The sequence below is a fragment of the Panthera uncia genome (genome assembly GCF_023721935.1).
Source record: "Panthera uncia isolate 11264 chromosome A1 unlocalized genomic scaffold, Puncia_PCG_1.0 HiC_scaffold_17, whole genome shotgun sequence".
In the NCBI taxonomy this organism is placed as follows: Eukaryota; Metazoa; Chordata; class Mammalia; order Carnivora; family Felidae; genus Panthera; species Panthera uncia.
Genome location: NW_026057577.1, coordinates 107,465,497 through 107,488,896, shown reverse-complemented (window position 1 = coordinate 107,488,896; position 23,400 = coordinate 107,465,497). Strand labels below are relative to the sequence as shown.

At 39.0% G+C, this 23,400-nt stretch overlaps 1 protein-coding gene across 2 annotated transcripts in view; it reads right to left on the bottom strand.

Annotated features, from left to right (window-relative positions):
* Positions 1-3,479: 3,479 nt before the first annotated feature.
* FAM114A2 (family with sequence similarity 114 member A2) overlaps positions 3,480-23,400 on the bottom strand; it is a 33,994-nt gene continuing 14,073 nt past the window's right edge. For both annotated transcript variants that reach the window (XM_049647950.1, XM_049647951.1), the window contains exons 9-14: positions 22,061-22,140; positions 14,233-14,355; positions 13,591-13,730; positions 11,996-12,068; positions 8,402-8,455; positions 3,480-6,533 (exon numbers count right to left, since the gene is read on the bottom strand). In XM_049647950.1, the coding sequence (XP_049503907.1) occupies positions 6,432-6,533; positions 8,402-8,455; positions 11,996-12,068; positions 13,591-13,730; positions 14,233-14,355; positions 22,061-22,140 (572 nt within the window). In that variant the 3' untranslated portion in view covers positions 3,480-6,431. The remainder of the gene's footprint in view (positions 6,534-8,401; positions 8,456-11,995; positions 12,069-13,590; positions 13,731-14,232; positions 14,356-22,060; positions 22,141-23,400) is intronic.

The window sequence follows — 23,400 nt, the reverse complement described above, 5'->3', positions numbered from 1 at the left end:
GAATATCTTTCAACATTCTAGGCCTTATGGTGCCTATTCTCCTTAAAGTGCAATCATATACATTATCCTAACACATGTAGAAGATGCCATGAGGCAAACAGAGGCGGATGTAATTACTTACTCCCATTTTGTGGGTGAGGAAACAGAGACTCAAAAAGAGACGCCAAAGGACTAAGGCAAAAAGCCCAGTTTTTCTGCTCTCAGCCTATGAGAGGCCCCAGAGTCTCACCATGAAGACAGAAACAAATCTGGCTTGCAGAGTGTCAGAAAGCTTTTGGAGCCTCATAATATCCTCTGACATCTTAGAGTCATAATCCTCAGAACTGACGTGTATGGAGTGATTGCTGCGGCCAGGCTCTGTGCCAAGCACATGAGGACATTACCTGACCCAACTCCGTGAGGCAGGTGCCAGCCCCGTTTTACAGATCGTGAAAGCGAGGTGCAGAGAGGTTGGCCAGCTCTGCAGGTCACTTCCACCATCCAGGAAGAGGCGGTGAGGGGATTTGAACAGAGGTTGGCTGACTCCAGAGCCTCACCCTGGCTCTTAAAACGCTTTGCTGTTCTGCCTTCTCAGGGGAAATGAGCAGAGGAAGGATCACAAATGGAAGTGGATTTTAAACGGCCACTGACGATTGAGGGGCCCACCAACACTAGGTGGCAATGTTCCCCCATCCCAATTCCATTTGAGCAGCCCCCGTTTTAAGCCATGCAAACCCTGATCTTACGAAAACCAAGAACCACCCCAAAGGTCTCCTCTGATCCCGAAGAATTACAAAATGCAGAAGAAAAACTCAGCAGCATTTATTTGTGATTGTTGCTATTGTATATTTTCTCTCATGTTGGATCTTAGTTCTCTCTCCCACTTTGGACTTCAATACATCCTGACACCTGCTACCAAAGTGCCTGCTTATTGAGAGGAGCCTGACAGAACCACATCTGCCACCATCCCTGCTTTGAGTGGAGTGCCTGTGATAGGGATGTTCACGTGAGAGAGAGGTGCCCTAGAGCTTTGTTAAATCCAGACATTTTTCACTCTTCAGCTCCCTGGACCCAAAGCCCTCTCCCTTTTTTTTTTTTTTTTTAATTGAAATAGCTACTGAGATCATTGTAGATGTATATGCAATTATGACAGATCCTGTGGATCATCCACCCAATTTCCCCCAATGGTGACATCTTGCAAAATTAAATTTTACAACCAAGATATTGACAATGATACAGTCCACCTAACTCACTCAGACTCCTGTTTTCCTTGTACTCGTGTGTTTAATTCTGTATACTTCATCACAAGTAGGTCTGTGTCCACCACAGTCAAGGTACTCCATCACCACAAGGATCCCTTCTGTTATCCTTTTTATTTTTTTAAAATTTTATATCCAAATTAGTTAGCATATAGTGCAACAATGATTTCAGGAGTAGATACCTTAATGCCCCTTAACCCATTTAGCCCATCCCCCCTCCCACCACCCCTCCAGTAACCCTCAGTTTGTTCTCCATATTTGAGTCTGTTTTGTCCCCCTCCCTGTTTTTATATTATTTTTGTTTCCCTTCCCTTATGTTCATCTGTTTTGTCTCTTAAAGTCCTCAGATGAGTGAAGTCATATGATTCTGTTGCCCTTTTAAAGCCACACCTACCTATCTCCTCCCTCATCTCCATTCCTAACTTCACAGCAATTATTAATTGAGTCTCCATTTCTACAAATTTATTTCAATGTTATATACATGGAACATACAGAATGCAACCTTTGGGGATTATTTTTACTCAGCATAATTCCCTCGAGATTCACCCAAGTTCTTGCATGCATCAATAGTTTATTCCTTTTAATTATTGAGTAGTTATCTGTGGTATGGACGTACCACCATTCAAGCATCCACCCACTGAAGGAGATCTGCACAGTTCCCAGTTTGGGGCTGTGACAAAATCAGGCTGCCATGACCATCCGTATACTCCTCTCTCCTTTTTTGATCACTAATTGATACAGATGCTCTGACTTCATGGCGATCTCTGTTCTTGCTGTGGCAAACATGACTTGTCAGCGCACCACCCTTTCCGTGCCAACTCCTGGTGGGCATTAGATAATGTGCCCAGATGCCCGCCCCAGGTATTTCTCACTAGACAGGCACCTCCAAGCCTTTCCCCTTAAAAAAATAAAATAGAACAAACCTGAGTTTGGGAGCCAAACAACCTGGGCTCACCCTGCAGGCGCTGTCATTCGTAGTTGCCACATCCTGAGCAGGTCACTTAACCCTCTGAGTCTGTTTCCTAACCATTATAGTGAAGCAGCTAAATCGCTGTTAAAGGTTTTCTGTGCTGGCAGGTCACCATGGCTGTGTGGCGCCCCAGTTGAAAATGGAACTCTGGGGCCAAGCTGCCCGGGGTTTGACGCCTGACTCTACCACTTGTTGACTATGTGATCGCAGGTAAGTTAGTTAACCTCTGTGCCTCGGCCTTTTCATCCATAAATGGGCATGCCAGCAGTGCCTAGCTCGTGGAGCTGTTGTGCAGATTCGATTAGTACAAAACGTTCAGAACAGGGTCCTGCTAATGTGCGTTCGGCTGGTATTGCCATGTGGCAGGCACTTTCCGAAGCACTGTATCCAGATCATTTATTTAATCCTGTCAGCGACTTTAGAATACAAGTGCTGTTTGAGATCGACTACAGATGACAGAACTGCAATTTAAGGGATTAAAGTCACCTGTTCATGACCACAGGCTGGAACATGAGGGAGCTGAGGTCCATGTTTGATTGAGTCTGTCTTGCTCCTAACTTCTACACCATCCCGCAGGCCCATAAACTAGGGTGCCAGTGGCCTACCCCGGGCATAGCAGTTGTGAGAATTACAAGCAAAAGTATATTCCATGGTGTCTGGTACTCAAGCTGCTCCACACATTGGTTTCCTCTTTCTAAGTACTCATAGTTGACGAACAATAGATCATTCTGTAGTTATGTAAATGGCAGAAACTGGCCCCTTAAAACACGAGCCACCAAAAGGAGCAATTTGAGAGTTTCGATGGATGTATCTGGCAAACATCTGCAAAGTTGAAGACCCAACAATTACAACTAGATTTGAGATAAGTCCACCCAACTCAGCCAGAATTCATTACAACAGAGCAATGGCCCCACTTCCTTTCCTGAAGAGCTCCGCAGCTAAAAGGCAGAGATTTTGCTCAGACAGTGGTACCAGTGTAAGCTTCTAAGACCGATGAGTTCAGAGAATACTTCAATTGTTAAAAAAATATTTCCTAAAGAGCTGATTGGGGAAGCGACAGACATGAAGGGACTTTGGGGTTTGGCCAGATGACATAATAACAATCAAGGATGGGCTGCAAGTAAAATGGGGAAATGAGTGCACGGTACTCACGGAGTATTAGGTGCAAAATGATATTACTGGGCAGGTTTTCAAAATTCTCACATTAGTCACACACCCTGATGACATATTAAGGTTTGTTGTTTTTAGAACTTTGTTTCTCAAACACTTCATTTTAAGTCTTTTATGAAAATGAACATCGTGTTATATTGGTAAGACATAGTAAGGGATTTCAATCTTTGACATTTGTGAAATACCATGCTGAGTGCCCCCTGTGGCTTTAATTTTACCCACGATTTTGATCTGGGTTTTTCCAACCTGGGGAATAGTCCCACCTTTAAAATTCAGACTACATCTAAAAATACAAAAGATGTCTCTCTCTCTCAAATGAGGACATCAATAGCAACTACTTATAAAACATCTCTCTTTCAAATAGAAATTTAGATTAAAAACAAGTACAAAGGAGAGGGTCCTCGTTCGGGGTAGGACAGACAAGACTTGTTCCCTGACTATAGGACTATAAAATCCACATTTGTGCATCAACACTGACTTCAGACTTCTGTGAATGCCAGCCATATGATTACAGTTTCAGACTTCAGAAGCCCGTCAATCTAGGTTATCTCTGCCTTAAAAAAAACCCAAAAACTATCAACAGCAAGTAAGGTAAATATAACTTATCGTTAACACATCTGCAAGGTATTATATAAAGAAAAAACAAGAATTGGTTGGTAGATGTTTCATTTCTTTTGGACCAAATTAATGAAGTCTCTTTTAATCCTAGACTTTAAAGATCCCAATACTAGGAAAAGAAGCACTTTACCCCAGTAATAACTACACATCGGTGTTCAGTGAATTGGGAAGGAGGGAGCATAGTACATATAAAGACACAGCAGTGAACCTTAGACACAAAAAAACTTAAAAGAAATAGCACCATGAGACTACGTATCATCACAGAATAATGAAGCACACACCATCCAATAATCCCCATAATCCAATAGGTTCCAAAGTATCCCCCGAATTTACCTTTTCACCTGCCAATGAATTTTTATGCTCTTATTTTTCTGTCTGTACTCAATCAATGAACTTTCATTCTTTCTCATTATATTTCAGGTGAAAGGCAATTGTTACTCAGAATTAATTGGTCCTTTCATCACTGTTTCACCGATGGTCCCCTAAATCCATTAAAAAACATTTGGGTGGGTGGGGGAAGCTGATGAAAGGGTAAAGTAAGAAAAAAGAGGCAAATAGTCACATCTGCCTTTTGGAAGGTCTAATCTAAAACTGGTCAAAATCAGGATATGCACATAAAAAGAGTCACTGCTCTGTCCCCCATATCTATATCCCTCTTCTTGAAAGAAAATCCTTAGCTAGGTTTCTAGACTGGGAAGTAAAAACTGTAAACTGCCATTGTACAAGAGTACAGATGGGTGGTTGGCAGTGTGGCCATTTCCTAAACCTTGCTCAAGGAATACCCTACTCAGAGGATCCAGGTTCAGACACAGCAACTGGGCTTGAGGCAACAAACCAGGACTGGGAACACCAGCTTTATTAGCCGCAGGCAACTTTTTTGTTTTGTTTTTCTGAAATTTCAGCATTACATTTGGGAAGGATGAAATTTATCTAAAAAAAGGAATGTTCAAAAACTTTTCTGATCATATTAGAACAGAATATAAGCACAGTAAAATCTTAGTGCTGTTGGTGTAACTTTTTAGCTCAAGTCTATTTCCTCCTCACTTACAACCTGCCCCCTACCCCCAAATACGGCGATTATATAGAAACAGTGTTGAGATCAGTCAACTCTAATTAGATCAAGTGCTAATAAGAGCTTTGCTTTGCTATTTCTTTGGTTTGAAAAAGATACTGGGGCTCATGTATGGAAAAGTGAAATGACTGACCAACACAATTATTTTATTTAAAGGTTTTAGAAGATGAGCAGTAGCACTCAGAAAAGTTACCTCCAACCACAAAGCTGGAGACTTCTTTTTTAAAAAGAGTGGACACCAAATAACTTTTACGAAGATAACACCGTATTAGCCTCTTACATTGTTGAAGAGAGCAAAAGAAGGCTTAAGATCTGAAGGATAAAAGCTGTATTTATAAACATGCTAAGGAATACATTAAAACAAAACAAAAAAGATTAAAGAAAACCAAATTGTGTCGTACAGGTTAAATCCTGTTATAAATGAACATCATCTCTATGGGACTGTATAGTCCTCTTCAGCAATGTTCAAATAATGAAAACCCCATTACTGAAAGAACTTCCATACTCCTTTGGAGCTGGCATTACAGAATTTCTCCTGCACATAACGTGTGCGTGAGAAACATCCTGGAGGGACTCGGAATACCGATCCCTGCAAACACGAAACTGTTTCTCTAAGGTGCACTTATTGGTCTGGAACCCAGGCGAGTGGGGCTCAATTATAACTGAAGCCTGTCACCTCAGGGTAGGAGAACAATTTGAAGCCAAAGGGCACTTTGCTGTAGTTAATTCATGTGGCTTCAAGTACATTTCCTCAGTACCAAATACCTACTGAGAATTTAAGAGCACGTGAAACTTCCTAACGAATTCCAAGAATTTAGGCAATTAAAGGTGATCATTACAGTTTCTATATACCGTTTTCTCAAAGCCACAGATTTTATTATAGAAAGGAGAAAGGACATGGCATTAATAGATTGAGCACATGAATTGTAGAATACTAAATTGTTCTTTCTCTCGCTCCAAACCAATTATATCCATGGGCTGCAAAATCATATATAACCATGACAAAACTATTAGTGTTTCGCATCATGTCCAAGAAAGACCAATATTTTTGCCTGAGTATTCCATTAACCTTTATCTAGAGCTATCAGTCTTGAACTTTCTATAAAAGTTTCTTTTCAAATAATTTAATAATTGTAACAGCTCGGAAGAGCAGTGTGAAGACCTGAATACTTCAGCCAAGCAGGGAAGGCAGCAAACCTTTGAATACCTGCTTTCCTGCCTAAATCCTATACACTAAAAATAATCCTTTCTCCTTCGCTTTTTCAGGGGTACCCAAGAGAGAGTGGCATTCTTGGCCATTACAAGTTCTGGGTTGAGTCTTCTCTGTTCTTCAACGTTCTGATGAAGGTCCTGAGCCTGCAGCTCATGCCTCTGGTAATTCGGTCTTGTTCTCAATGAGAGAGATCTCCAGCACAGGTAAGAGCAGCTGAAAGGCATCCTGAATATAGGAAGCACTGTTTGATGCCTGTCAAGATTGATAAATAAATAAATAAATAAATAAATAAATAGCACGGTCGCTTAAAAGGGAAAATATACCAAAAGACAACAAGAAAACAGATTCACTTTTACAATTTAAGTGAATGTGTAGCCTGGCAAATAAAAGCACAAACTAACCACGCTAATAAAAGCCACAGAGGAAAGAACGATCTAGGTCTTAGGATATGACAGTACCAAAAAACAATGTTAGCATTTCTGTCCAACTTGTCCATCAGAAATGGTAGCTGTTTTTTGACATCCTGCTCAATTCGGCATTTGAAGCTTATTTATTCCTTTACTAAATGGGCAGATTCTGTCACAGCATTTTAGTCAATCCCTCAGTGGATTTTACAAGGCTTTGAATATTATTACACCAATCAGATTTCCAGTCCATTATGACAGCTCTTCTTTCGTGGACTCAACACAATTAATGAATACAAGATAGGTACTACAAATAGGAACAAAATGTCCCTATTCAGTTTGAAACTGCTTTTAAAGATGATACAGTGTAGATATATTTCCGTCTGGTACAAGAGACATATTTATGAGAAGCATTACAGAATCACCATGCTCAGAGTTTGCCAGACTTCATTTGTATCTGACAAGTTCTGATCTTCCAGAATAATAGAGACTTCATCACATTAAGATAAAGACGCATAATTTCAAGGACAAGAGTGTTTCAAATGTGTAAACAAGAACAATCAAGTCCAAATAGCAATAAGGAACACCCATCAAATGAGTTTACCTTTTTTGGATTTATCAATAGCATGTACTCCTATTTAAACTTTAATGTGACATTTGCTGCCAAATTTTCCAACCAAAATAGACCCCAGAGATCATCTAGTTAAATCTCTTACACTGCACATAAAGATAAGAAGACTGTCAAGAAGGTAAATGCCTGGTCCAAGGTCATACAGCAAATCAGGAAAGATCCTGGACCGGACTCCTGGTTTGCAAACTTCTCACCTATACCACTCTCCCATCTACTAAATCACAAACTTTAAAAAAAAAAAAAACAACTAAGTGAGCAGAATAATTACTTTGATATTCAAGAAAAACTGTGTAGTTAAGGAATTAAAAACCATTTCCTGAGTGATAATTTTAAAAGAATTTAAAACTAAAGAACAGTCTAGTAGTTAAAAATTATTTTCAATACATGATTAAAACCTAACCAATTATCTCCCCCAACTTACATAAATACATTTTAAACAGATCATCAAATGTCTAAATTGTTGGCACCATTTACAAAATAGAGTTTTTAACACATGGAATACAGAAAGTGTCACACAAGCAGGCAATAATCGATCACGTGATCTTCTGACAAACCCCTTCCCAGGGGACTTAAACCACCCACCTCCTTAAATCAAATAGACTGATGAGGATTATGTGAACACAGGTACCTTTGACAAAACAAGGCAAATTTCTTGGCAAGGAAACGACACAACAAAATGTTTTGTTTTGTAACAAATCTCCCCTGTATAAATGTTAGTTCTTTGAGAAGCAGTGTTTGCCTGTTTGTAATTTTCAGCCCTTCAAGTTTACCCCACTGGTCCAGAGAAGGTGTTTTGTTACTAAGCATCGTCCATCAACTGCCAATGGATAAACTAAATAATGACAGGCTACTGCTTCCTTGAACTTTACACAGCAGCTTCATCTTTATGCTTTGTAAATAATGAACAGGGATAGGCATTTGGTCCTATCTGTATCAACACCATTTTGGTCATATCTGTATCAACATGGCTAAACTACCAATCTGGTGAAAAAAACAAAAATGCCAAAAAATAAAGACTTAAGAAGAGTGGATTAATAATACATAATGCCCTAAAAGTTAGAGACTTACACATAATTACTACTAACCTCTAGAAATACAGCAGTGATTAGGGGATTAAGGATGTCTGCCTTTTCTTGGACCTAGAATAAAGGATACAGTATTAAGTGAGCACAGCAAATTAAAAGATAGATAGATAGATAGATATAGATAGATATAGATATAGATATAGATATAGATCTATATATATATACATACAGTAGGCAGACTGTGATCCCACTTTGAAAATTACACACACACATATACATACACACCCATAAGTATAGAAAATGTCTGGACTGACAAAGAGCAAAATATCATCTCTAAAAGTGCTTTAAATTTCCTTCTTTAGGGACACCTGGGTGGCTCGGTTAAGTGTCCAAATTCGACTCAGGTCACGATCTCAGTCTGTGGGTTCAAACCCCGCATGGTGCTCTGCAATGACAGCTCAGAGCCTGGAGCCTGCTTCAGATCGTGTGTCTCCCTCTCTCTGTGCCCCTCCTGCACTCATGCACTGTCTCTCTTTCAAAAATAAGTAAGCATCAAAAAAAATTAAAGGAGCTCCTGGATGGCTCAGTCAGTTAAGTATCCGACTTCAGCTCATGTCATGATCTCTTACGGTTCATGAATTCGAGCCCCACATCCGACTCTGGGCTGACAGCTCAGAGCCTGGAGCCTGCTTCGGATTCTGTGTCTCCCTCTCTCTCTGCCCCTCTCCCGGTCGTGCTCTGTCTCTTTCTCTCTCTCAAAAATAAATAAACATTAGAAAAAAAATTTTTTTTTAATTTCCTTTATATCTTCCCGTGCCATCCAATTGAGAGTTTACTCCTTTGTAGTTTTTTATTGACTTTAAAAAGTATCTTCATTTTGGAAGAAAGGGTAGAAATGATGAAACATGTGACCAGAAAACTTTAGAGCAAATTTAAAACAAAATATGCAGATATGCATATGTAACATGCGCTCAAAATACTCAATGGTTTTTAAGATGGGCGTCTGTAAAACATGGAAATAACTAATGTAAATTTAATATTCGCATGTGCTAGCACCTTATATTTGACTTGCTGGGTTAAAGTATCTCTATGAAACACATGGAAAGATTTGGCCAGCTCCCACGATTAACTTCAAGAATCCCAGAAGCTCTATTAAAGACAATATTAAGGGGAAAAGAGATAATCCCAGGATTATCCCTTACAGGAATAATCTAAACTCATAAACTAAGAAAAATTAATTTGGGCTATGCTCTTAACTAAAATAAGTTTAAGGGCCCAGAAATTGCTGCCACATTGACCCTTAAATACTTACTACTAAGGGATTTTTTTTAAATTGAGGTATAAGTGGCATACAATACCATATGAGTTTCAGGGGTACAAGATGATTTGATATCTACATATATTACAAAACGATCACCACAATAAACCTAATTAGCATTTGTCACCATACAGTTACAAAAATTTTTTGTGAAGACAAGTTTTAAGATCTATTCTCTTAGCAACTTTCAAATATGCAATACAAAATTATTAACCAGTCACTATGCTGTACATTACATCCCCATGACTTATTTGTAACTGGAAATTTATACCTTTAAATCCCCTACACCCATTTCACCCATCCTCAACCCCCCCACCTCTGGCAACCACCAACCTGTTCTCTGTATCTATGAACTTGGTTTTACTACAAAGTGATTTTTATCTGCTCATTTAAAATGCCCTTGATTCTATCCTAATTCATGATTACTGATTTCTGAATCATGTTCCATAGTTTACACACTTTAAGTACATTTTTACAATTCCTCTAAGAAAGAAAAAAAAAAAAAAAAAAAAGAACTTTAGCTGTTTTAATTACAACTCTGCTCCTGGCTGGCAACCGCAGAATATGAGGACTACCATAGTCTAAGTAAGGCGCTGCTCCTTAAAACTAGTAGTCACTGTGCAGTTTTTATTTTATCAAGGTCTAAATTTCCAGCACAGGTCTCAGAGGGCAGCATAAAATATACTGCAGACTCCATAAAAAGAACACAAAAATAAGGTGTAAAAATCATTTAGACATAGACAAGCTGATCCTAAAATTCACAGAAGAAATGCATAGGGTTCCAAAAAGACAAAAGATCTGGAAAAAGAAGAACCACATTGGAAGATTTACACTTCTTGATTTCAAAACTTACTACAAAGCTATAGTAATCCAGACAATATGCCAATGGCGTAAGGATACACACAAATAAAATCAATAATAGAAATGAGAGTCCAGAAATAAACCCATATATCAATGGTTAATTGATTTTGGACAAAAGGGCAAAGACAATTCAATGAGGAAAAACTTTTCAACAAATGATGCTGGGCAAACTGGATATGCACATGCAAAAGAATCAAGTTGTACCCCTACCTCATACCCTACATAAAAAATCAACTCAAAATGGATCATAGACTTAAGGGTAAGAGCTACAACAAAACTCTTAGAAGAAAACGTAGGAGTAAATCATGATCTTGGGTTAGGCAATAATTCATTAGAGACAATACCAAAAGTACAAGTCATAAAAGAGAACAATGACAAGTTAACATTAAAAACTTTTGTGCAGAGACACTATCAAGATTAAGTGAAAAGACAACCTATGGACTGGGAGAAAATACATGCATATCAGGTATCTGATAATGAAATTGTACAGAATATATAAAGCATTACTACAACTCAATAATAAATGGTAAACAGTAAAAAGGCAAATAATAAATAAATGACAAAAAAATAACTAATAATGAAATAAAGAACCCAATTTAAAAGGAGGCAAAACTAGAAAAGCTATTTCTCTAAAGAGGACATACAAATGGCCTACAGTAAGTAAAAAGATGTTCAACATCATTAGCCATCAGGAAAATGCAAATAAAAGCCATAACAAGATACCACTTCATACCTACTACTAGGATGGCTAATTAAAAAAAACAAAAACAAAAAAAAACAGACAATAGCAAGTGCTGATGAGGATTTAGGAAATTGGAACTTTCATACATTGCCGGCAAGAATGTTACATGGTATAGTCACTTTGTAAAACAGTTTGGCAGTTCTTCCAAGGCCCACGTCACCTACATGATCCACCAATTCCACTCCTACTATGAAAACACACATGCCTGTTTGCAGCAACATTATTCATTATAGCTGAAAACTAGACACAGTCCAAATGTCTAAGAATTGATAAACAGAAAAATAAAATGTGGTACAGATCCCTAAAATACATTATTTGGTAATAAAAATAAGTACTGATACATACTACAATGTGAATGAACCTCAAAAACATTATGCTAACTGAAAGACAACAGACACAAAATATCACATATTGTACGATCCCATTTAGATTAAATGTCCAGAATAGGAAAATCTACGGACAGAAAATAGGTGAGTGTTGCTGAGGGCTAGGAGACTGTGGAGGGAAAGGGAATCGGCAAGACTGCCACTGGCGGGAGGTTTTCTGGGGGATGATGAAAATGGTCTAAAATTAGATATGGTTATGGTCGTACAACTCTGTGAATATACTAAAAAACCATTGGATGGTATACTTGAAATGGGAAAATGTTTTGGTATGAAATTACCTCAGTGAAACTCTCTAAAAAACACCCCACAGAACAGACATCAGCGCAAGAACAGGCATGAATTCTTACCCCGGCAGTTGTTAGGCAGGTGGTGAACTCTTTAGACAGAGAAGACAACTCCTTACACAGTGCAACTGTCATCCTAGGAAAGAAGTGAGGAAAGTCAGGAGGGCTCCTCTTTTTGTTTTTCTTTTTCTCTTTTTTAAAAATAAGCTATATTTAACAACTGTTGGAAGAAAACAAATCACTCTTGGTAGTAAATGTGAAAGGAGAAAGCTTTTTTTTTTAAGGGAGTAAATATGTCTTCATCAACTACCTAATGCATCTGTGGACCCATTTGAGCAGACATTCATGCTACAGGAAGAGGAGGTTCAGTCCCTGGAAAAACATTTTACTACAAAATCCTCTAGAAAGTACTAGACTTCCAAGTTAAAGGAAATAACTAAAGTACATTTTCAGGAGATAAGACAGTACTTAAAAATCCTACATTCCATTTACAAACGTAGGTAAAGTAGGTATGTATTCATACATTCAACAGATATTTACTGGAAGTCTTCTGTGTACCAGGTACTATTCTAAGCACTGGGGATATATCAGTACACAAGCAAAAGCCCAGTTTCCATGGATTCTAACTCACTTGATAATTAACAGGGAAACTATATATATGTGTATGCTTATACACATACACACACACCCCCCTACTGTACAGGTACATATATATGCATATGTATACATATAAACACAGATGTATAAATGGAAAGTGGAAAGAGCCACTTTTCCAAAGAACAGGCTACTTTGGGGTTGAGTCCCTCATCCTAAGGATGGTGAAGACAAAACCAGCCCCCTCTGTGGGATGTTGTGGAGGGGTGGTGAAGTTGCAGGTAAAGAAGAGGTGTGGAAAACATCAAGGGCCCCTCCCAACCCTAACACATTAGACACTCCCACACAATTTTTCCCAATTACATTCTCATTAATTAGATTTATTTAGAAAGCAGAAAGCAGTAGGTCTTTTTTTGTCTCTTATGACTATCTACTTTATAATATTTTTGAAATTTTATTCAAAATCAGCAAGACGGAGGGAAAGGGAGTTTGGGGACTTAGCCTGACATGGGATTAAATCCCAGTCTGCACAACCTGGGCAGATTATCACATTTCTCTTGAGTCTGTGTTTCCTCATTTTTTTAAAGCTGGACTAATCATTTACCTTTAGAGTTGTAAAAATTAGAAGTGATACATGTAAGTCCCTTAGCATGGTACCTGGCACAAAATTAGCACTCATTAACAAATATCACCATTATTAAGAACTAAGGTTCTTAGAACTACTCTCTATTTTTACTTATGTAAAATTCTACTTTTATTAAAACCAATAACCTGAGAACTAGTTTTCAGATTACCAATTAATAAAAAAGAATTAATAAAACAACCAGGCGGTTAATAAAAAAATTTATAATGTAGACTTACGGCTCCACGAAAAGAAACAACACTTCTGACTATTTAATAACTAAAACCCAAAATGAACAAACCTCTAACATGTGAATGGTACAATGTGAATGGCATCTTCTTGAGAGGAAAGTTTCTTAAAACTCTGAGGCTGAGAGTAAAAAGAGGCTGAGAAAACTCTTGAACCAATGTGCATCATTTACAGGGATACTCTTTACACTTACTGGGAAAGGGCTCTGCTCCTTTCTAAGGCTGTCACTTCCTGCTTCTGGCCATGCAGAACCAGAGCCGCTGTTTTGTGAAACAGTTCAATTGAGCAGGCAGTCAATTCTGCTAGGCTCCGGATAGCAAATGCATGGATATCCTGAAAAGAAAAACAAAACAAAGCCTTGTTATTATTGTTTTTATCCCGGAGGAAATGAAGAATTCCTTGTTTCTCACATACTGGAGGATTCCAGATCGTGAAAGCAACAGACACAATGGCTGCCCTTCAATACACCTCCTCTTCTACCACAGTAGTGATGTCATTTTCCAGCTGGGCTCATAACTGCAGAAACAGAAGCTCCCCTAAAGTTGGGTGTGTCCACGTAACTAAGTTTGAGCCAAAAGATTTAGATTAAAAGTGTCTTGTAGCAGTTTCTGGGAACTTTCTCCATGATACAACACACAAACACCCTTAGTCTCTTTTTCTTCACTCCTTTCACCCTACAGTCTGGAACAAGGTTGCTATAACCTTGGGTTACAAGGTTGACATTACAGACAGTGGTACAAAAAAAACAGAAGGTGCCTACGCCCCTGATTGTAATACTCACACCTCAAAACCATTTAAAAAAAAAAAAAAAAAAAAGGCTTAGTTGCTTTAGTACCTCTATTGAATTTTTACTGATTTGCTCAGTTTTTTCTGTTTCCAACTGTTTTTCTCCTTCTTCCTTCGCTTCTAATGGCTTGGCCAGAGATGCACTCATCCATTCATAGGCATTATTTCTTGCCTAAATAAGAAGAAGATTACTGCCCATCAACAATTCAATTCAGCTCACCAAAAGGTTATCATACATATTGTGCACCTACCAGGAACACGTTAGCATCATGTAAGTCAGTCTCACCCGAACATACACTTACCATACATCCATCTACTTACCTTACCACTTCTCTTTACAACACTTAACACGGCCATCCACTCACTCCCCTTCTTGAGCTTCTCTAACCCTTCTGCCTTTTTTAAAACTAAGGCATAACTTACATAAAGTGCACAACTCTTCAGAGCACAACTCAAGAAATGTTTACACATCTATATGCCTTTGTAACTGTGACCCAGATCAAGATACAGAACATTCCCATCAGTATAAAGGGTACCCCCCTGCCCCTTCCTAGTCAATACTGCTCAAACCTGGAAACGCAAGCTAGTGCACCCACTCTGGAAAACAGTATGAAGGTTCCTCAAAAAACTAAAAGTAGAACTACCCTATGACCCAGCAATTGCACTACTAGGCATTTATCCACGGGATACAGGTGTGCTGTTTCGAAGGGACACATGCACCCCCATGTTTATAGCAGCACTATCAACAATAGCCAAAGTATGGAAAGAGCCCAAATGTCCATTGATGGATGAATGGATAAAGAAGATGTGGGATATATATGTACAATGGAGCATTACTCAGCAGTCAAAAAGAATGAAATCTTGCCATTTGCAACTACGTGGATGGAACTGGAGGGTATGATGCTACGTGAAATTAGTCAGAGAAAGACAAAAATCAGATGACTTCACTCATATGAGGACTTTAAGAGACAAAACAGATGAACATAAGGGAAGGGAAACAAAAATAATATAAAAACAGGGAGGGGGACAAAACAGAAGAGACTCATAAATATGGAGAACAAACTGAGGGTCACGGGAGGGGTGGTGGGAGGGGGGATGGGCTAAATGGGTAAGGGGCACTAAGAAATCTACTCCTGAAATCATTGTTGCACTATATGCTAAGTAATTTGGATGTAAATTTAAAAAATAAAATTAAAAAAAAAAAAATATTGCTCAAACCAAGTCACCCTTCCCTTGCCCAAAGGTAACCCAGTCTTCTGTCTCACTGTCTCAATTAATTTTACCTGCCTTTAAAATGCACACAAATGAAACTTTAAGTCCATTCTAATTTGTGTCTGGCTTCTTATGCCCAATATAGTGTCTGTTAGGTTTCTGGCTTCTTATGCCCAATATAGTGTCTGTTAGGTTTATCCATGTTGTTGCAAATATCAGTAGCTCATTCTTATTTCTTGCTATGTAGTAGCTCATTTTATACATATACCATAACTTACCATTCTCTGATGATGGGCCTTTGAGTTGTTTTTAGTTTTCTTTGACTTCCAAAATACCGCCTTCTTCCAGTTCTCCCCCCAACCTTATGGGCATTCCTCCTCAGGCTTCTGTATGTATTGATACTCCTTTTTCAGCCTTTTAAACACCAGCATTACCTGGGGTTCTAGCCTGGCTCTCTACTAGCCTCACCGCACTCCCTCTTCCCTCAACCCATCCTGTCTCTGTAATTTTAAGTATTCCCTACCTGCTGCTGGCTCCTAAATCCTTATTTCTAGCACTCACCTCTCCTGAAAACAATGTATTCCAACTGCCTGCTGGACATACATATCAAGGTATTTTGTAGGCTGATCATTCCTCTTCCCTTCAATGGCTCCCCTTCAACCAGATGATGGTCTTTTACATGACTGAAGAAGTACCCATGACCTAGTCCCTACCTACTTCTCCAGCCTCATCTCTTACCATTTCCACTTTAAGATCTGATAATAATGGCCTATAAATGCCTGTTCTTCATTCATGCTATTCCCTTAGGCTACAATGCCCTTCCCCACCCTTTTCTTTTTTCTAAATAAAGGCAGCTCTTAGTTTTCTTTCAATCATCCACCCAGACATTGTCTCTTCCAAGTAACTTTCAAAGACCTTCCAGGAGACAAGGCATGTAAACAACCCTTCCCTGTATGTCCATGGTCCCCTGAGCACCCCTTCAACTTAGTACTTACCAAAGACACTGAAATTAAATGTGTCTATCTCCTATACATGAACAACATTACCATAGGATAGCTACAGACTGTCTTGTTTGAATTTGCACAGTGCCTGGCATGCTATGGAGGGCAGCTACTGTTTTTACCTAGCCAGCATCCCTATCTCTTTTCTTTTGGTAGTGGGTTCTAGATTTTTCTTAGTTCATGTGGTTTGGGTAGGGTTGCTTCCATCCTCTGGCTCCAAGGGTTGGCAAACAATTCAGATTTAGTTACTAGAATTAATCCCCCTTCCATACAGGGATTACTTCATGATGTTTCAAAAAGTGACCCAACCCAGGTCAATGGGCATCAGCACCAGGACATCTGATGAAACTACTAGGGAAGGGAGGCCCTCCTCCTGCTAGAGTTACTCAACTGGAAAAAAGTCACCCTGATGTTGCCAGTAGTCATCCTACCACCATGTGGAAAAGATTCTCTATGATAAAGCTGTAACAGAAGAAAGCAGAGTCAAGAGATTGGTGTGGGGATTGGGTTGGGGGTAGTAGGTGGGGTTCCTGGATAGATAGCCATGCCTGAAGCTCTTGATTTTCTAGTTCTTGAGCTAATGAGTGCCCCTTTGTTCTTAAGCCAGTCTGACTTGAGTTTCTGTCATTTGCCACTGAGACTGTCCCGACTTCTAAGAAAAGGTTTATTGTCATTAAATGAAGACATCCACTTGAGAAACTTTATATAGACAGAATGTGTTCAGAGCTGTAACCAGGCAATACGAATTCAGAGAAGACTATGAGAGCCATTCCAGCTAAGAAGTGAGAATCACAGGTTTTATTACAAATACAGCACTGGGGTTGAGGGTTTAAGGATCAATAGATGGGGCTACACCTGAGGCTACAACGTGAATAAGCTACAGCAGAACCTATGTACCCAGACATTCACCTCAAGGTTCTTCCTCCTACCACAGGAACTCTCACAAAAACCCTCAGGAATAATTTGGCTCTGATCTTTAACTACATTAGCCTCTCAAATTAAATAAAAATAAAAAAAAAAGAATTAACTATATAAAAGACTGGAAACAGAAAACTCAAAGTATGCTGAGAAAACTGTGAAGCAACTAGTAGGACCAGAGCAGAGGGTACATTTATTAATTAGTTCATTCATTACAAATATTTACTACACATTGTCCAGGTGCTGGAAGTACCTATATAAACCATGGCCCTGCTCTTCTTTAGTGCAGAAAGACAATTAATTAGGAAACAAATAAGCGAAGAAAATAAAATGTAGAGACGGAGAGTGTGGACTGGATGAGCAGAAGGCAGACTTGGTTTGGGTGGTCAGGAGGGGTCTCTGAGGAGTGATATTTGAGTTGAAATCTAAAGTTTAAAAGGAGTCAGCCATGCAAATATTTAGACAAGAGTTGTAAGCAGAGGGAAATCAGGTGGGTGTACTCAAGGAACAGAACGAAGACCAATATGGGAGAAGCATGGGAGAAGAGGCTGGAGTGGTGAGATTTTTATAGAAGAGAATAGTGAGAGATGAAGCTGGAAAGAATCCTAACAGTTGACTAACAGTCTACATAGTATGTGAAATTCTCTGCAAAGCCTTTGAAGAGAGAAAATGAGAGAAAAACCAGGGATTGGTTTATCTCAAATTAAAAAAAGAAAAATGGGGAGACATAAGGCCATGCAAAAGAAAACTGATACCATAAATGTAATATACTTGAAGGAGATATTTTAGTAGGCATAAAACATACTCAAAATGATCTTTCTTATAATAAATACACTAAGTGAAGTCATTATGAACTACTGTGCCAACTCAAGGTAATTTATCATACCTTTTGAAAATTGGGCAACACTACCCAGGCCTCACACCCAGAATTCAGTCTGGAACTTCCCATTGGTGAGACCTGGAGACTTAGGAATTAAAAGACACCTTTGAGGGGTGCCTGGTGGCTCAGTCAGTTAAGCATCCAACTTTAGCTCAGGTCATGATCTCACAGTTCATGGGTTCAAGCCCTGCATCAGGCTCTGTGCTGATAGCTCAGAGCCTGGAGCCTGCTTCAGATTCTGTGTCTCCCTCTCTCTCTGGACCCCCCCCCCCCCACTCACACTCTATCTCTCTCTCAAAAATAAATAAACATTAAAAAAAAATTTTTAAAGATACCTTTGAGCTTAGCTTCTCCAACCACTTAGTTTTCATCAGCTGGGGGGGGGGGGGGGGAGGAGAGCGGGGGGAGAAAAGGCCTAGAAAAGAAATGGGATTTGCCCACATCACATGCATCAGAGTAAGAATCAGACCTGTTTTCTCAGACTCCTGCTTCATTGCTTTTCCCCTACATCACACAGCCTCCCATTAAATCCTTGGGAATAATCAGGTCCTGCTCCTTAACTATTCTATATCTTATGACTCAACACATGAAATGTAAACAATGTGAACACAACTTGCAGAGAATGACTACAACTACCAAATAGATAAGGATTACTTGCCTTTTTAAAATAGTTTATTTATTATTACGATCTCCTTGAGCACAGAAACTAGGTCTTTTTCATTAGTATTTCTCCAACACTTAGCAATATAAAGTTTACTTAACATATGTATATTTATCAAACACCTAAATATATTGGGCTAGCTTCTATAGATAGGACCATCAATGGTGAGCATTTACTATGAGCCAGGGACTTCCCAAGACCTTTGTATGCATTAACACATTAAATCCTCAAAAGAACCCCACATCACCCTATCTCACAGCTAAAGGAACCAAGGCATAGAGAGGTTAAACAACTTGCTCAACACCACAAAGAGACAGTAGATCTGGGATTTTAAGGACCAATAAAGCACAGATCCAGCTTTGAAGAAATTTAAGGTTTAGGATAGGAACTAAGATACACACATTAAAAAAATCAAAAATAACCTGTGATAAATTTATAAAAATACATAATGTATAAGGTTAAGTGAATAAAGCAAAGTGCTCAAGAACACAGACAGTGTGTTAACTTTTATATAAGAAGAAAATAGATCTGCTTATCTTCAAAATCTATCTACTCATCTAAAAATAGAAACACAAGAAGGATATGCCAGAAAACAAGAAAGTTGGTATTAGAAAGGAAAAGGAAGTGGATAGGAATTGTTTAGTTTTGACTTTTAGAAGCATAAGCCTCTATATATTCAAAAATTTAATGTAGGGGGAAAGGAAATAAATCATAAATTCTTTTCATAGGTTGGCTTTATAGTAGGTAGGCATGGGCAAAGCAATGAAACTATTTCAGATGCATTATAGAATTGAGGAAATAAGGGAATGTGCTAATGTCAGGAGACAGGGTTATTATTGTGGAAGATGAGAGATACAAATCTGTAATGAGGAAAGGCAAGGAAGACTCCTGTAGGGACAGACTGAAACTGGAGTTACCAGCATAAATTCATGACCTCTAACATATGTATGTGTGCACATGTGCAAATATGGGGGTGTGTGTACTTAAGTATATTTCCTAGCTCTGCCCACAGGACCTGGAGGCAAAGATACCCCAATATCAATGAGCACACCTAGCACCCACGTCTTAGCCTGTAATACTAAAAAGGAGCTATGGCTCCCTGAAGAAATGGCTGATTCCAGGGCTAGAGTACAGAAGGTACAAGAGGAGCCCAGAATATCGTTATGCCAGAAAATAAGGAAATACTCCAAAAATGTTAAGTGCATGTCACACAAGAGTCAGTTTGAAGGTCAATTTGAATCCCAAAATAATTAAGGACAGTAATGAACTATAAACCAAAGGAAAAAAACAGAATTCCATGAGATATTAAATAACAAATAGATAATAAATAAATAGAAGAAGGAAGAGCTCTTAACTATAGTAGAATGCCAAAAGCCAACTGATAAATAAGGAGCAAGTGTTGGGGTTAAGAGAAATCATCATTTTGCAACCATCACAGTAAACACTGGTGCAGCAAGAATCATGGATAGATGCTAAATATGGAGGGACATTATGATGAACAGCAGGATACTTGTTGGTCTTAAAATGTCTACCCACAGAAAGTTTATTAGCAGTAAAAAATTCGTAACCATACAGTGAGAAATCAGACAACACATCATTTTAAGGGAAAGATGGACATTGTGTAGTCTAGGAAGGATATAAAACTGCTTATTAAGTCTCTTGCCTGGGAATGCATAACATGACTTTAATCATAAGAAAACATCAGACAAACCCCAAATCAGGAATACTCCATTTTTATACGGGGGAAAGCGGTTTGTATTTCTCATCACAAAAGACAAAGAAAAGTGAGGAACTACCACAGATTAAGAGACTCAAAGTATATGACAACTAAATACAATTCGTGATTATGTTCTGGCTTCAACGTTAGAGGGAAAAATAGGATATGAAGGACATTGTTGGGCCAATTGCCAAACCAGAATGTGGACAAGAGATTAAATAAAAATATCTTATCGATGTTAAATTTACTGCAGTTGATAATTACTACAGTTACCTACAGGAATATCCATATTCTTAGCAGATACATATTGAAATATTTGAGTAAAGGGCTATCATGTTTGCAATTTATTCCCCAAAATAGTCCCAATAACAACGTGTGTATGTGCATTTGGTGCATGTGTATGTAAAGAAGGGGAAAGGACGGCGGGGGGGGGGGGGGGGAGAGTGAGAGGTAACAAGAGAACAAATGCTCAAACACGAATGATTAAATGTATAAATTATATATATATATGTTAATAATAGACGTATTTGCATAAAAGACATATGAATTTCTTTGCATTATTTATGCAACTTTTCTCTAAGTTTGATATTATTTCCAACTCAAAAAAACCACTATGATACAAGCTAAAAAGTGCTATAGTCAAGCGCTGTAGTGGAGATGAGGAAGATGAGCTGCCTGGGGGGTGACTGCATAGCTTGGGGAGTGCAGCCTTTTCACTAGGCAAGGAGAGTGAGATAACAAAATCAAGCATCACATTCCTTACCCTACGGTATGCAGGTGACTGTGGTGGCTATCCTGGCCAGGAAGCAATGTGCATCTGCTGCTACCTGGTCCAGAGATGTTTCTGGAGATTGGGAGAGGTGGGTGAAGAGATGGCAAGCAGCCCGAGACCAAGTGGATAGTGTCCCATGAGCTGGACTGGCAAGTATGCTCTATGAGTACTGCTCTGGAAACAGGCGCTCCCTACCCACTTTGACTAAAGGCCCTCCATGTTTCATACGTGTGAAAACAGCTCAGGCATCACCATCGAAGACCCAGGCATAGGCCACGGGAGGCTCATTTTCACATGCTAACTGGTCACTGGGCTCTGGGAAATCATTACCCTCCATCCAGCCCTATAAGGGCAGGGGCCACATTCCATCATCCTTGGATCACTCAGAGCCCTGACAACAGTGAGGCCTCCATAAAGGCGAACCCACTGGTATCACGAAGGCCGGTGAGTACTGCCAACACTGTGACCTGATTTGAGCTTTCAAATAAGCCAGCGTTCCAAATGAAAACAGGTGAGGATGGCAGATGTGGGGGGCAGACAGGGCAGATGTGAAATTTGCATGTTAACCTGTGAGAGCAGGAGGCAGGCAGAAGGCACAGAACTCAGAATACAGCTCCCAATTTGGTGACATCCTTGCCAGAAAGTTATAACCTTACATTCTTTATCCATTAAATTGACACAAGTAAAAAAAGTGAAAATCACCAAGCATAACTTACCCTGGTAAGCTTCTCAGGTTTGGAGGAGACATGAAGCTGGGAAAATAGCTCTGTTATCTCTTTGGTAAAGTCTTCATCCCCTAAACAAATAAACAAACAAAGAAAAACACAGAGCCATGTAAAACCCTGCAGAAAGACTGACAGAGATGGGCAGAAAGGGGGAGGCAGAGGAGAGGCAAGGGAGGAGCCGCAGCAGCACCAGGAATAGCAACAGCAATTTACATGAGCACGGTGCTCTGGTGCTTACAGAATCCTTCTACATGCACCAACAAATTCTCCCAATGGGCTTGTAAAGAGGGTCACATCCCATTTTAGAGATAAAGAAACTAAGACTTGGAGGGGTTATTTCTCCTAATAGCAAATACTAAGAGTCAAACCTTGGCCTTCCCACCCCAGTTCAAATCCAGTGCTCTCTGTTCTATTCCAGAAGTATGAATGAGAACAGGTGAAAGCAGAGTACTAAGCAGGTACCATGCATGTGCTTCAAAGAAAGTGGACTTCAAGTTGGGACATAAAAAAATGGGTACAACTTAGCCAGGAGAAAAAGAAGAGTTTCAGGTAGCAAACACAAATACAAAGATCATGACCGCACGTTTAATATATCTGGGAGAGTCTTAATTTCAGAGAGAGAAGAGAGATAAGAGTGAAGCTAGAAAGTTAAGTAGGATCTAGGCAAAAGAGGGCCTTAAAACCTATGGAGAGGAAATCAAACTTTTTACTGAGGGAGTGAGGAGACATTGAATGATTTTAAACAGACGCAGATTATGTCCGATTTAAATTTTAGAAAGATCCACTTTGGCTCCCGGGTGGAGGTGGGAATAAGAAGGAAGGCAGAAAGGCTGAGGTAATAATCCAGGGTCCAGGTAAGAAATAATGATGGAAAAGAAGAAAGGGAAGAGGAAAGGGATTCCAGAATATTGGAAGGATGGTAAGAAAGCTGTTGGTTAAATAAGCCTGGTAAGATATGATGGGGAACACGTAATACTTATATTTGAGAAACATACAAGCAAATACGTAAGATATAAAAAAAAAAAAAAAAAAAAAAAAAAAACAGAAAAACAACATATCCAAATGGCAGGAAATGCTATTTTCTGCTCTACTCATCTAAATCCTACTTCATTTTCTCAGACCAAAGCTTCTTGTAACCACACAATGTAGGGAGAACTCTTATTTATAGAAATCTTTTAGCACTTACAATCTACAGAAGTGTTTCTTAGTCACCAGTTCATGGTTTACTAGGGCAAATCATTATTTCTTCATACCTGTTTTCTCCCCAAAACCCTTAGAAAAAAAATTCCATCTTGGTTCTTTTATCTCCATCTGCTATCCTTTTGTCTTCT